This window comes from Rhea americana, unplaced genomic scaffold (genome assembly GCF_003343005.1).
Source record: "Rhea americana isolate MKP2758 unplaced genomic scaffold, rheAme1 scaffold_32, whole genome shotgun sequence".
Taxonomy (NCBI): Eukaryota; Metazoa; Chordata; class Aves; order Rheiformes; family Rheidae; genus Rhea; species Rhea americana.
The window spans coordinates 2,554,286-2,568,847 of NW_028186446.1; the positions used below are offsets into that span (position 1 = coordinate 2,554,286).

At 35.5% G+C, this 14,562-nt stretch overlaps 1 protein-coding gene across 1 annotated transcript in view; it reads left to right on the forward strand.

Moving 5' to 3' along the window:
- The window catches only part of AKAP9 (A-kinase anchoring protein 9), a 93,638-nt gene extending 79,154 nt beyond the window's left edge, over positions 1 to 14,484 (forward strand). The window contains exons 33-47 of the mRNA XM_085310565.1: positions 288 to 791; positions 1,196 to 1,259; positions 1,962 to 2,080; positions 2,871 to 3,062; positions 3,983 to 4,171; positions 4,844 to 4,988; positions 5,817 to 6,036; positions 7,142 to 7,292; positions 7,943 to 8,608; positions 9,732 to 9,937; positions 10,842 to 10,950; positions 11,827 to 12,012; positions 12,571 to 12,771; positions 13,192 to 13,424; positions 14,385 to 14,484. Coding sequence (XP_085166691.1) covers positions 288 to 791; positions 1,196 to 1,259; positions 1,962 to 2,080; positions 2,871 to 3,062; positions 3,983 to 4,171; positions 4,844 to 4,988; positions 5,817 to 6,036; positions 7,142 to 7,292; positions 7,943 to 8,608; positions 9,732 to 9,937; positions 10,842 to 10,950; positions 11,827 to 12,012; positions 12,571 to 12,771; positions 13,192 to 13,424; positions 14,385 to 14,484 — 3,285 coding nt within the window. The remainder of the gene's footprint in view (positions 1 to 287; positions 792 to 1,195; positions 1,260 to 1,961; positions 2,081 to 2,870; positions 3,063 to 3,982; positions 4,172 to 4,843; positions 4,989 to 5,816; positions 6,037 to 7,141; positions 7,293 to 7,942; positions 8,609 to 9,731; positions 9,938 to 10,841; positions 10,951 to 11,826; positions 12,013 to 12,570; positions 12,772 to 13,191; positions 13,425 to 14,384) is intronic.
- Positions 14,485 to 14,562: the final 78 nt, after the last annotated feature.

The following is a 14,562-nucleotide window of genomic DNA, read 5'->3' on the forward strand; positions in this document are numbered from 1 at the left end:
AGAAAAATGGTCACCTAGTATTTGCTATCTGTGTAACATAACTAATGCTGTAGACCAAAATTTCATTTGTTGCCACTCTGTAATTTTACAGTCCACAATAGTGTAGTTCTTATGAACAGAGGATCTAGAACTGCATTCCTTCACGTTAATACTTGCTAGCATGGATCACAACCACTTAAACGAAAATAAGACTAAAATGAATTCTAATTGTATAGAGGGTTGTTGGCCTTTTGGGGTTTTTGTGAAATATTTGAAGGGACTACAATTCGGATTCTCCTTATTTACAGGTGAAAGAAGCAAAGCTGGTAAGTCTTCAGGAAGATCTGTGCAAAGTCAAGGAGAACCTAGTTCAGGCAGAAGATAAACTTGAAAGTTATGTTAGAAAGGACAAGGAAATGGCAAAAGCTGGAAGCAAGAAGGATGTAGAAATACAATCTGATTTGTCAGGCAGTGAGTCTCCTCTAATTAGAAAAAGCTCATGTTCACAAACAGACAAGACTGTGGAAATCAACAGCTGTGTCCAGACTTTACCAGTTCTTGTTAAACATGCAGAAATTCAAATTGATTTGCAAAGTGAATGCTCTTCAGAAGAGATTGCAGAGATTATAAGAGAATTTACTGAAAAAATTGATCAAATGCAAGAGCTYCATGCTGCTGAAATCATGGACATGGAGACGAGGCATATTTCTGAATCTGAAGAATTAAAGAGAGAAAAGTTTGTTGCAGTGCAAGTATTGACCGAAGAATGTAATAATTTAAAGGAAGTCATAGCAACTCTACGAGCTAAAGAGGTATGTGTCTCATTTTATATTCATTGTATTACTTTGGTTCTTGCTTTTGCGCTTGCTACAGAAGTTCTCATTTTGAGTCTTAAGAGTGAAGCACCAYTAATGTTTAGTGTAAAGCTTTTAAGTGTTCTGATGTTTCCACAGCCTAGGAGAGATTGTGAATCCCTTCCCCAGCAATTTAGGTTTGGGACTGTGCTCTACTATCAGATGCTTCCTTGTGCTGCTATCTTGGATCTGGCCTGTGGGAACAAGTGTGAATCACACTATCGACCCTAATCTTTCTATTCTGCTTTTTGATTATTTTTATCACGGGGAAACTGAAAGGAGCAACTCTCATTTTTGCCTGTTTCTTAAAGTTAGCTCCCTTATTTCATTCAAGGTTTGATGGTTCTCTTTCCTAAATATAGGGAGTACAGATCTCTGGATTAGCATGTTCTCCACCTTATCAAGCTAAAGATGGATGTTCTAGTGGTAAGAAACTTCTTTTTATAGATTTCACAGAGGATTATAAACTTGCCTTTTTGATATGGAGTTTACTGTTAAAGAGTTTGTATTCCAAGGAGTAAAGCCAACCACCCCACAGACTGAGGCAGAATCCTTTCACAGTGTTGAGCATGCCATGTCTATTACTTTGTCATAGAGAAAAAGGTCTGGAGAAGAGATGGTTTGAAGGTAGATATTAGAGGCAATTTTTTTTCTTCCAAATGTAGTTCCTATATTTTTATTGCAGATTCCACTTTCTTCACACACTTTCAGTGTGACTGTATCATCTCTTGACAGAATTTAAAGCCAAAGCTCCCTCACAGTGAGAGATGGTGGCAGGTACTGACTTTTCCAAGAGCAGGAAAAAGGATTAATGTGATCCTTTTCATAGGCCAAAGCTAAGTGTATTAAGGAGGGTTTRGCAGAAGAATTAATGCAAATGGTTATTTCTCTGACTTTTAAAACTAACTAGGATTTTTAGGTTTTGAGAATTTTTTTTTAGTTTYGTTTTGTTGTTATGCTTTGAAACTGAAAAAGAAAAACTATAAAACAAGTAGTCTCCAAGCTTAGAACCAACTGTGGTGACATGCAACCACCTGTTGTAACAACAGACAAAAATACTTTTTGATGCCTATTCTTCAAAGTTTCGCAGTAATCCAGCTTTTATGTTTTTCTCTCTTTTTATTTTAGACTCTAGTTCAGACTGGAGTCAAGGAACATATCTTGCTCAGACCCAAGGGTCTGACGCAGTATCTGAAGGAATAGATGAAGGTGAAACTTCAACAGATTTACTCCCCCAAAAGATTAAGGTAAAATAGAGCAAGCTGATCATTTTTGTTATGGAACAAGAGTGATGCTACTAAAAGCTTAGATAATCTGCCGCTTGATTAGTGAACAGAGAGTTATTTAGATAATTTTTTAAGTGTCGGCTATTTTAATGCATTTTAAAGTACTTCTGATATATTTTGTACATTGTACTTAGAAAGGCCTGTAGCTAGCTAAACAGTTTTTTGACAAAAAGTATAAGCTGTTTCACTTAAAATGGAATCTTTCACATAAAATCAATTAGATTAGTTAAACACAAGTTTTGTGAGAGCAAACTTGTTCTCAGTTATGATTATGAAAAGGTAACTAGTTTGTTTTTCTTCATAGTAATGATAATAGCACAAACACAATTACTGCATAGTTTCTGTTATATCTATTATGAAAGTAAATTAATGTATTTATTATAAGTAATAATATTAGATAGCTTAATGTATTTATCAAATAATGTAATGCAAAGTTTGACTGGAAGCTTTCCAGGAATTTGTTTTTAGAATGTYGATTTCCATCAGGAATACAGTTTAAAATTCAAGTATTGATTTAATAGATGAACTTTGGGAATTTTCCTGTGATACTGAAGAAGAGTGTATCTCTTTATATTTACTGAGCAATGGAACTGTTTAAAGATCTGAGCAACACCTCTGTTGTTGATACCGAGGAAGCATAGGTAGTTTCCTTATACTGGTTAATTTTGAAATAACAGTATTCTAATATGTATGAAAAGAGATTTTTATTACTAGGACTGAAATTACTGATTTATTTTTGTATTTATTATAGGGTTTGCTGAGAGCAGTCCATCATGAAGGCATACAGGTGTTGTCTCTTACTGAGTTTCCCTATGGTGAAAGAGAGATACCATCTCCTAAGCAAGGGCCAGAATGTTGGTTTGAAGAAAGGAAAGCTTTTCTAAGCACCATTGCATCTTTGAAAGACCTAATTGCAAAAATGCAACTTCACAAGGAAGCTGAGGTATGCATAATATTAAAGAATTCTATCTAGATTTAAAAAAAATATACCAGAGCTTCCCAAGGCGCATTCATAATTTAGTATTACATTCTGTTAATATACTTWTATAAAATTTCAGAAATATGCAGTAAAACTGCATGTTGTACTTTCCAGTAATAAATTACATGTTAAAATTACAGCTTTTGCTTGTTTTTCTATACACTGATTGCTTTTGACAGTATATATCTACTTTTTAGAAGTTTTTCTAATTTGAAAGCATATTCACAGTGGAAGTAGTGTTTTTAGTATTGCTGTTTTATTTATTGGTGTAACAGAACTTTGTTGTTAAAATAATACTATAATGAGAGAACAGAAAAATTTTAAATTGTTTCAAAATGTTAAACAAAACTAACATTAATCCATAATATGTTAAAACTTGCATATAGGGACTTGCTTCCATAACTAGCCGAATTACACTTTTGGAGACATGTAGGCAGTTTCCATTACTTCTGCATTACCTTCAGCAGGCAAAGTGGGGAGGTTAACTCCACAGTGTTATAAAATTAGATCTTTTTCTGTGCACTACCGCATAGTTCCATAGCAGTGTAAAAACAGAATATAAATATATGTAACATCATGAAAATTAAAATGATAATGTAATACAGTAACATAAATAATAACTATATGGGGCTAAGTTAAGTCTAAATTACTGCCGTGTAAAAAACAGGTACAAATTTTCATTAAGTAACATTTGTGCATATGGCATTATTGCATGTATTCAATAGATACATGCATCTGTTTAAAAAAATGTTATGCAGCTATTGAATAAGAAAAGCTCAATATTCCACTGAAAAYACACGCTTTACATTAAATGGTAATGACCACTGGAGTGCTCTAATCTTTGAATTTTGCTAAATATGAAAATTGTTTTTATACTATTTTAGATTTATGCAAGTTCTGAATCTCCTGAAGGAGTCTCTGACTGGCGTGGAGAACTTCTACATGGTATTCAACAAGTTTTTGTAAGAGAACAAAATGTTCTTCTTGCTGCGTTTCAAAATGAACTTGCAGAACTGGGCACAAGAGATGCAGTGATATTGATGAATCAGTTAGAACACAGACTACAAGAGCAGGTAACATAAAGCGTACTTTAGTCAAGGTCTATTTATACCTATGTTAGATTTTAATTTTTAATGTGTAAATCCATTAAAAATATATGTAGTATTGCATCTATGACAGTCCAGGGATGAAAGCAGAGTAGGACTTGTAGAAAGAAGGGATATCTTTAATAACAAAAACTGATGCAGTGGGGAGAGAGATTTTGGATACTCAAGCTGTAGAAAGAGTACAGCCTTTAGAGATAATTGGAAGTGAAAACAGTTGTCCTGAGCTTGATTTCATTTAGTTAATTAGGGATATGTTAGGCAATCTGAAAGAAAAGGTAGCTTGCATCTGTGAAGCAAATTGTAAGGAGGGGAAGTGATAAGGCTGCTATTCAGAGAGGTTTGTTATCTACGTGGGGCATGGAAGGATTAGAGAGGAAAATTAGAATTTGCCATAAAACTAATAGCTCTTTTGATTCTGTGCTTTTGGTGCCTAGTAGAGTAATAAGAAAAGGCAAGCAATTCTTTGTTTTATTACAATATTGTGTTAATTATGACTTAATTGAAAATGTTTTTAATATAATATATATGCAGTGACTCTGTAAGTAAGTATGATATCTGCACTCCCTAGATATTCTAATATCTGTACAGTTCNAAAAAAAAAAAGAGTTTTGTTTCTAAATTTATTTTAAATGTTAATAGGCTACAAATCAGAGAACAGCCATGGACTGTCTTCAGAATGCAGACAGAAGAAGTTTGCTAATGGAGATTCAGGTATTACGTGCCCAGATGAGCAGTAAGAAAACTAATCCAAAGAGAGAACAAGAGATTGATTCAAAAAGCCAAGGTAATTCAGGTCTATTTCCACATGTTTTCATGTCAGTGCTTGCAGAGAAAGTTGTAAGTGGAGAACTATTGACTTTTTTTTTCCCCTTCTGTGATCTTGATATTAATCTTATGTCCTGAGCATGCTTCATTTTCAGTTTTCTCAATCTTACTGGACTGATTTTGCAAAGATTAAGTAGTCTTCTGCATTCTCGCRGCTTATATCTAACTGAAAGTGATGCAAAGTTATTTTAATTTTTAGAAAAAACAGATTTGTATTTTAAGTGTTTAGGTCCAACAGGCCTGAAATTATTTAAATTGGATATTCAGTTATAATGAGTAAACTAAATAGCAACTAGACTGAGCAACAAAAATATAAAGATCTACTTTAAAACTTAAGGTAATCAAATACTTGATGTCTGTGTTTTTCACAAACATTTGCTACATCTTTTATACTTTGGAAAATGAAACCATGCTCAGCATTATGTTTATAATAAGCCATTCCAGATTATTTGCAGGAAATGTAATTCAGGATAGTAGTGTATTTTTTCTTTTAAATGATAAAATGGTGAAATGACTTCCATTGTGTTAGTAATAATCCAAGTGACATATATTGATACGGTTATGCATATATTTTTTTAAATATGTTTAAAAGTTAAACTGATTTCTTGGAAAGCATGAAATGTGTTCCAGTATAAAAGGAATGTTTTTGCCTTCACTTCACTGTTTTAAGAAAAGCGCTATTGGTGAAAGCCTTGTGGTCACTCTGTGTGCTAGGGGAAACTTCACCCATATGAATAGTGTTGCTTGCTTGCTAAAGTAATTTCCATGTTAATGGTACTCTCATTAGAAATGCTGGAGTATAATATGCAGCAGAAGCAGTCACAGATACTGGAGATGCAAGTGGAGCTCCGGAGCGTAAAGGACAGAGCAGCTGAGCTTCAGGAACAGCTGAATTCAGAGAGAATGATGGGTGCTGAGCTGAAGAATGAACTTGCACAAGCTAAACTAGAGCTTGAAACGACCCTTAAAGCACAGCACAAGCACTTCAAGGACCTAGAAACCATCAGGTGCGGCTTTCAGTGCCGAGTGTTCTGTGTTGATAGTGAAGATGATCTTTTCTATGTTGTCTTAAACCATAATACTGACTTTATTAAGGAAGTTGATCTCRGATAATGTAAATGCTTCTCATCTTTTCTTTAAAATATGCCTGACAAAAATAGGTTTCTATGTTAGTTGACAAAAAAATGTAATTCTCTAGATCAAGGAGATCTGATTCATAGTTTGATTTAATGACCAATTAATATCAAGGAAGTTTTGGGTTTGTTTTTGATGCATTAGACTGCGATGCATAAGACTACTATATACAAACTAATTATACCACACTTATTAACATAAAGGTTTTTCTGCTTCTAAAACTGAACTCGGAGAAAAAAGGTTGCAGAGTTATGATGATATTGCAAGTGCTTTCATGTGGAACTCAACTTGTTAGTTTTGCTTTGGAATGGTCAACAGCTGAGATGCTAAGCCAATTACTTTGAAAGACACTTAGGAGATGCCTTATTATTGCATAGGCCTTCTATATAGTATCTTAATGTTCAGGTCAGTGATAACAARTTAAAACAGAGTTTAAATTGCTTGGTATTACCTTATTCCTTTATAGATCACTGGGAGCATGGTGGTTCTTCAGGGCATAGATATGATTGTGTAGAGGCAGTTTGTTCAGCTTAAATGCCTTTCTACTTTTCTGTTGAAAGGCAGAAAGGTCCTTTAAGCTCTCCTAATGTCCCACAGCCTGACTACAACATACAATCAATTTTGTGTCAGGTTTACTCTGGGGCAGTAATCAGTGCCTGAGAAGCTTTCCATTTTCATGGAAAATGGAGGTGTTGAGTACTACAGATCAGCTTGTCTGAATCTAAGAACTAATAATAGTCCTCTAGTCTTCTTAGATAGTCTTCTATCTAAGTGTACCAAAAAAAAAAAAAAAAAAAAAACAGGAGGAAGGTTCCTCCAAAGTTCTGTATCTTGAAATGAATTATTCCAGATTTGAACCGTAAAATGTATCTGTGTATCCTAATAGAGCAAATCAAGCATCCAAACAATCTGAGTAAACGTGTGGCTTTTTGAGCAGCTTGTAAATGGAAAATACTAATGTGCCTGTTTCTCTTTTAGAACTGAAGTTAAAGAAAAAGCAGCTGAACTAGATATACTTAAGGATACAATGGCAGGTGAACAGAAGAAATCAAGAGAGTTACAGTGGGCTTTGGAAAAGGAAAAAGCTAAACTGGAACGCAGTGAGGAAAGAGGAAGAGAAGAGCTTGAGGTATTCTCTTGCTAATCTCAAATTGCCTGTAACATAAAGGAACGTGCAAATACTCTTTTGGTTATTCTTCTTAATTTATGTTTTTGTGCAAATACAATTATTTAAGAAGACATGTTGTCTATCTCTGTTTTAAATGCCTGCATGCTCACCTCATGAAACCCAGACTAGATGGGGTGGGGGGTTGCCTTAGGAGAGAATACATTACTACACTCCTTGGTGTCTCTGCAGTATATGATGTAGTGAAGAGAGAGAAGGTGTCCAAGTACATTATTAAGATGAAACAGCAATCACTTTAACAGCATAGATTTGTTTACACTGTTAAGTCTTAACTTGGAAAATCACTTTCACAGTTCTATCAAGTAAACGTAATTAATTACCCTAAACTTCAAAACTATGGCTGTTTGTATCTCATAAAAAGTATGCTACAAATATCTTTATGAGATGATCTGATTTTAGGATAAAGACATCTGTAATATTTTTTAACATCAGATGGAATTGCAGCATGCAGAGTATTGACAAATGAATTACAAGTGGCAAAAACCTGTTGAAAGAAAATTGTGTACAGCTAGCATATTTGCATTTTGCAGAAAATAATGCAAAGTATATACAAATTGTTTTAATCAATTTTTTCTTCTGTTTGCTTGTGAAAGGATTTAAAATTTTCACTTGAAGATCAAAAACAAAAGAACTTACAGTTAAATCAACTTTTGGAGCAAGAGAAACAGCTGTCAAGTGATCTGCAACAAAAAATTGAATCTCAAGAAGCACTCAGTGCTGCCCAGCTGTCACGTGAACGAGGCCGTAATTCAGAGTTGCAGGTGCTTCTTGAATCAGAAAAGGTTCGAGCTCTTGAAATAAGCAGTGCCCTAGAAAGGGAGAAGGAGCTCTGTGCTCAACTTCAAAGTGCTGAAGATAAGGGGCAAGCTGGAACACCTAATCCATCTGAGGAATTACTTAAAGAGCTACAGAAACAAATGGATGAAAAGCATGACCGTGTGGTGGAGTTAGTAAGTGAAATGGAGAAGTATAAACTGGAATCTGTGCAAGTGAGACAGCAAATGGAAAAAGAAAGGCAGATCCAGAGGAAAGCATTACAAGCAGAACAGGATGCTAACATAATAGCACAGAAGAAACTCCATGAACTGGAGTCCAAAGTAGAAGATCTTCAATGGCAGCTTGGAGAAAAGAAAAAAGAGGTTCATAAATTAGGGAATGAGGCAAAGAAATTKCAGGAAATAATCCAAGAACTACAGAAGAAGGAGCAGGAGAATGAAGGAAAAGGGGAGGCTGAAAGAACAAGCCACAATCAAAATGAGGTACCGTAAGACTTAGAGCAATATAATACTGAACTGTGCAATTTTGCTTTTAATTCTCTTGTTCAGTTAGAAGCATTTGCCAGTGTGCCTTTACTCAGTCTATAAAGTAGTCTCTGGATTACATTTGCCAAAAATATAGGCAGTAAGGAAAGTACTAAGCCACTTTAGTTCTGCTACCCAAAACTATTCACTCCCATTCTCGGAGAATGAAGCTATARAGGTGTGTGAGGCAGAATACAAATAGGAGAAGTGCATCTGAAAGAGCACAAGTACTTTGTATCTAAGTATAGTAGAACAATAATATTCCCTAGACCCAGTCTAGCAAGTGAACTGTTCCCACTCAGGAACACTCCAGGTCAGTGTTCTTAATCCTTAGTTCATAAGACCACATTTGGTCTTTGAAACATCAGAAAGTGATCTGTCCAACAGCTGCAATAATTAAATGAATAAATAAGCAAACTTGCATACGCATGAATATGTGTATGTTAGCAAACAAAATAGGAGGAGGAAATCGAGGCAAAAAAAATAATTTCAGAGTTTAGCTTAATTTTTAGATTATTGAAAATTGGAAATGCTGTTGCCTGTGAATTTTTTTTCTTCTCATTAAAAAAAAAAAAAAGTTGAGCACCATAAAATGATTTTTAAGACTTTTGAAACTGTAGAAACTTCACTACAAGAGTCAAGTGTTGCCAAATGGATTATTTGCTGATGGCCTTAGAGAGGATTGATGAGAGACTTGTTACTTTGGTAGTTATGGGGGTTTTTTACCCCATCTTGTGATTATTCCACAGTTTTTGACTTCTGCTATTTGTGGAGCCAATTTTTCTTTTCATTTAATCTGGCTACTGTTTTTAATCTTCTAAAGCACTGGAAACTGCCCACAGCTAAAGGCAGGGTGTTGAGGTACTGATAAGCATGTGTGTGTGTGTGGATGGTAAGGGTGAGTACTGGTTCAGTGGATTCCTGCACGTGTGGCAGCATTGGTACCATGGTTGCCTGTGCCTGGGGATTGGACTCGACGTCCACGGTGGGCTTTTGTAGTGCGGTTCTTTTGCGTATTTCAAAATTAAATGTTTCTGGTTTAAAGCCCTGTACCATTTGCAATTCATATATAAACCTACAGAGTACCTGGGATACGCCAAATGAGAGAACAAGAAATTGGGTTCTCCAGCAAAAAATGGAAGGAGCTGAGACAAATGAATCAACCTACCCCACAGTGACAGGAGGAGGAGATCTCTCTGCAGCTACTGAAGTTCTGGAAAATGTCAGACAAAAGCTGCAAAACGCATCTCCAAAGCTGAAGCAGTTGGCTCGCAAAGCTGCTAGCAGGTTAGATGAGTCTTCAGCTGCTGGTTAAGAGCAACCAGTAAGCTAATAGATTGGATTGTAATTGTAAGTTCCAGACTGTAGGCCTAACTAATTTCTGTGGTGTTCTATTTAGAAACTATAGCATTGCTTAGGATGTGCTAATGTAAAACTGGATCGCAGAATAGCAGGTCCTGCTCTAAATCATACATGTTTAACATAATCCTTTATGAGTTACAGCAGAATTGTTGTCTTTCCTTGTAAAGCGATAAGGTTTATTTGGGCATGATRTAGGTGGAAGATTGTTTAAAACAGTTCAGTAACTAATTAATTCATATTATAATGGGAAGAATATAGGAGTTATTGCAATACATCCTGTCCCTTGATGCCCTAAGGAAAAAAATATATATTTTAWAGGCAAGTGAAACTGATGTTCCTGAACTTCACTTTGTCTGGTTACTATCTTGCTAAGAAGAAAACAGCATGAGCAATTAGCAGTTCCATAGGAGTCCAGTTTGAATCTGTTTTTATTTTGCTATGATGCTGATATAATGTTTATCATAAACATCTGAGCAAAATAAAATGCATTGTATATTCAAAGTACCGTAAGATTTTGTCCACACAGATTTAACGAATTGTGAGATTCAGGATCACAATTCTAAACATAATTCACGTTCTTAATTCTTCATAATTCTTCCCAAAATCTGTTGTAGTAGTTCTATGTAAATCCTGTATAAATTGGAGGTAATTTTAGTTACCTAAGTTTCACTTAGCACTCTTGAAAATGTTGCCATGTACTCCAGTAACTGTGCTGACACAATTGGCTAAAGGTCTAATGTGTGTGTATGGACGGAAGGTTGCTGCTAGATCAGTTTGACTATGTGGTGGTAAACTATATATGCTGTTGAAACTGTCATTTTCATTTCAGATTACAGTTTGAAACAGCAGACGATCAAGATTTTATTGCAATACAAAATGCTATTGAAGAAGTTATTTCAGAGCTACAAAAACTATCTGGACTGTCGTATCTAGAAGAGGTGAGAGTGTTATGTTGTAACTTAATTTGGTGGGGTACTTTGGATGATGAGAGTAAGTGGAAAAGGGCAAAGAACTGTTAAGCTTGTACTTATCTAGGGCTGTACTTTATAGAGGAAAATTTATTCCAGTGTATGTGCTCATCTGAAGTCAGCGAAATAAAAGAAAGYTTTATTTTTTCAATATTAATTCCCTTAAAAGTGAATTTATAACTTTCAAATTAAAACTTTTCCACTTTTAATTTCTTATAAAAGAATTATAAATTGCTGAAATTCTTAGTATTTTTTAAAGAATAGATATTTTTGTATYAGTAGTATTTATGTAACTGCAGTTACAATGAGAAACTTTGCTTGGTACTTCCCTGATACGAAAATCAACGTTTAGTATTTACCATACTGTGTTGGTGCAGTACATTTACTTATACTATCCTGTATTTGCCAAAAGAAAGGCAATAGACAATTATGTGCACCTGTATAACACATGTAATACGGAAAGCTGTTACAAAGACTTAGGAATATTTTATTTCAGCTGAATTTGACTGGGTCCTTACCTGCCTTTTAACATAACTTAAAGCTTTGTTTGTTTTTTTTTCTCCTCTTTAAGTTAGAAAGAAATATAAACACAGTAGAAAAGTTTTGCACGTTGTTAGAGTGTGATTAAGCTTGCGAGGCAATATTCTGCTATGGTATATGTGATAAGCATAGAGGAGAAAGTCACGTTATTTGTGATTTAGATGTARACTTATGTTTTCTTTATATAAATGACAAAGCTGTTGTTGTTATCATCYACAAAAGCTTTTCAGAGTAAGCAAAAGTTGAATTTGAGCTGGCAACTCAGGTCTAATGCAGGCTGGGTTTGGTTTTCTGCTTTCTTTCCAGCTGAAGCTAGTGCTACCACCAGGGACTCCCTCTAGCTCATTGACTGAGAGGCTGCTGAGACAAAATGCTGAGCTGACAGGCTTTGTCAGCAGACTGAGTGAAGAAAAGAATAATTTGAGGAATGCTGTTATGAAACTGGAGGAAGAACTGAGAAGATACCAACACAGAGGACGTTGTGGAGACTATGTATGTCTTTAGTGGCCCTGATACAATGAAGTATACATAGGCATAAATGCATTCTGCTGTGAAATAACCCTAACGCTGTCCTAGCCACCTAAGTGGGGGAGTGATTKAGTTACCTGTCTTTTTCAGCTTCCCTCCTGCAGAATAACAAGGTGCAAGTTATCTTTTCCTGTGGTCAGGATATTTTGACTCATTGTTTGCTATATAGTAAACTTTGTGATTTTACCCACCTTTCATTTGTTTACTGCTCTTCTCTTTTAAATTCCTTCTACTTCTCCTTTTAATCTATMTTTCATCACCAAGGTGGGAACAAATAGATCCAGATATCTTCCAAGATCATGAAGCTAATGTGGTCCACTGAGAGGATTTTTCTAGGAAGTTGATTGTGCTCCTAAACTGACTAGATATGAAGTGTTAGGATTCCAGGTTAACCTCAGACTCATTCACTGGATGTTTTTTCTCATAACTTTGACCTCTTCACCAAATCAATGACTAGAATGACACAGCTCAGGTTTTTCAGAACTGTGTGGTTCAAATTAAGGATTTTTCTTGCCTCTTCAGTCTTCTAGACACTCATCAGATGCTGGAGTTAATATCGATACTCTTGTTGCCTCGGAGAAGGAAATTTGGAACAGAGAGAAGTTATCACTACAGAAATCTTTGAAACAAGCCGATGCAGAGCTCTCCAAGCTGCGAGCAGAGCTCAGGAGCGAAGCTTTCCTCCGAGAACTGGGATCAGACTCTGAAAATGCTATCCTAAGGGTAGGAAGACTTCAATGCCTGCATACTAACAGGAGCTGGTTTTCTCATTTTGATTTGGATCTATTTTTCTTTGTGTTCATTCTGCTCATTCCTAGTAAACTGATACTGAGTCAATTTTAAGAGTTTTTAAGAGTTGCATGCCCAGAAACATGGCTCGATTCTTCTCCCCAGTGATGATATGAAAGCACCTACTTCTCCCTTCTGAAGGGGGAGAAGCCCAAGCAATGTGTGCTACATTTCTTGCTGCTCAAGGCATTCCCACATGATGCAGCTTATATTTAGCATTTGAGCAGTATTGCARTCTCTCCATAATAGCAAGCAATGAATAATCACAGATGTGCTGTAAGAGTAACAATGTAAAAAACTTAGAATTCTAATCATCTTTGGAGCTTATGGTGTTTGCTTTATTTCTTGTTGTAGAGAATTTATGGAAAATACCTACGAGCAGAGAGCTTTCGGAAAGCTCTCATATATCAGAAGAAATATTTACTGCTGTTACTGGGTGGATTCCAGGAGTGTGAAGAAGCCACACTGGCCCTCATTGCACGAATGGGTGGACAGCCTTCCTACACAGACCTTGAAATCATCACGCATCATTCAAAGGGTTTTACGAGGTTTCGTTCTGCAGTCAGAGTGTCCATTGCAATTTCAAGGTAATTTGGAGGAAGTTTTAGTTTCAGCAGGTGTGATATATGCAGTTTAGTACCTACTTTTCTAGCGGAAAAGTTCTGGTGGAATCTAGAACTTCTCAAGTTCTGTCCTGTTTAAACTGTGTATTTTTGGTAGTCATGAAAGTAACATACTATGTATAGTGACGAGTTGAACAGAGYATAGGTAAAATCTGTAACAGGAGTAAGGTGTTTGAGATACTCAGTCTGATTCTAGTTGAAAATCTCTTGGCTCTGTATGCAATAATCAATGACAAAATTTATTGGATACTGTCATAATTTTTAGAAAAAAATAATTACTGATAATTTCTAGAGTGCGTGCTTATTTACAAATTTATTTTCCACAACTTAATTTCCTCTAAAAGTTAAACTTTTAAACGTAAGTATCATACAGATTTATGGATGACAAGTTGCTGAAATGCTCCAAAATGGTGAAGAAATACGTAAGCTATAACATGCGTGTCCCACCTCAGTCTGAAAGTCCTCCACTGTATGCATAATTTCAGCCGTGTGTGTAGTCTGTTGAATTCACAAGACAGCGGGCCTCAGACTGAGGATGAATGAAAGAAAAAGTGAAAGCTGTTACTATCATAGTCCTGCTATGTTGCACATAAACCTCTTTCACAGGGGTTTGAACCCCCACATATTTTTGCTTGCTTTGACTTGAGGACTCCGTGTAGTGTGAATTCCAGGAGCTATTCATACAGCTATAGGCTATAGTGAGACTTTTACTGAGAACCCACTGCTGTTACTAAATATTTTTGTGATGCAGTGAGGTTCGAATGTTCATTTAGTATGACTCGGTGTATTAAAATGTGGATGCTGTGTTGTTCAAGACAGCTATTTGCTGTCTGCTTTATTTATGCAACACTTCTGGAACCACTGGAATTGCAGAGGTGAAACTGAAAGGAGATTTTGAGTTTTTGTTTTGTTTTTTCTTTACAGTCTAGGAATGTGCATAAAGATGTTCTCTGTCTCATCTTCAGAGTTTGGAAGCCCATCTACTCATTTTGCTCATTCTTTAAGAAATTGTTACATGTACTAGAATATAGCAGATTTTTAAAATTACTACATTGTATTTTTTTTTTCTTTCTTTCCTTTTTTTTTTTTTTTTTTTTTTTTT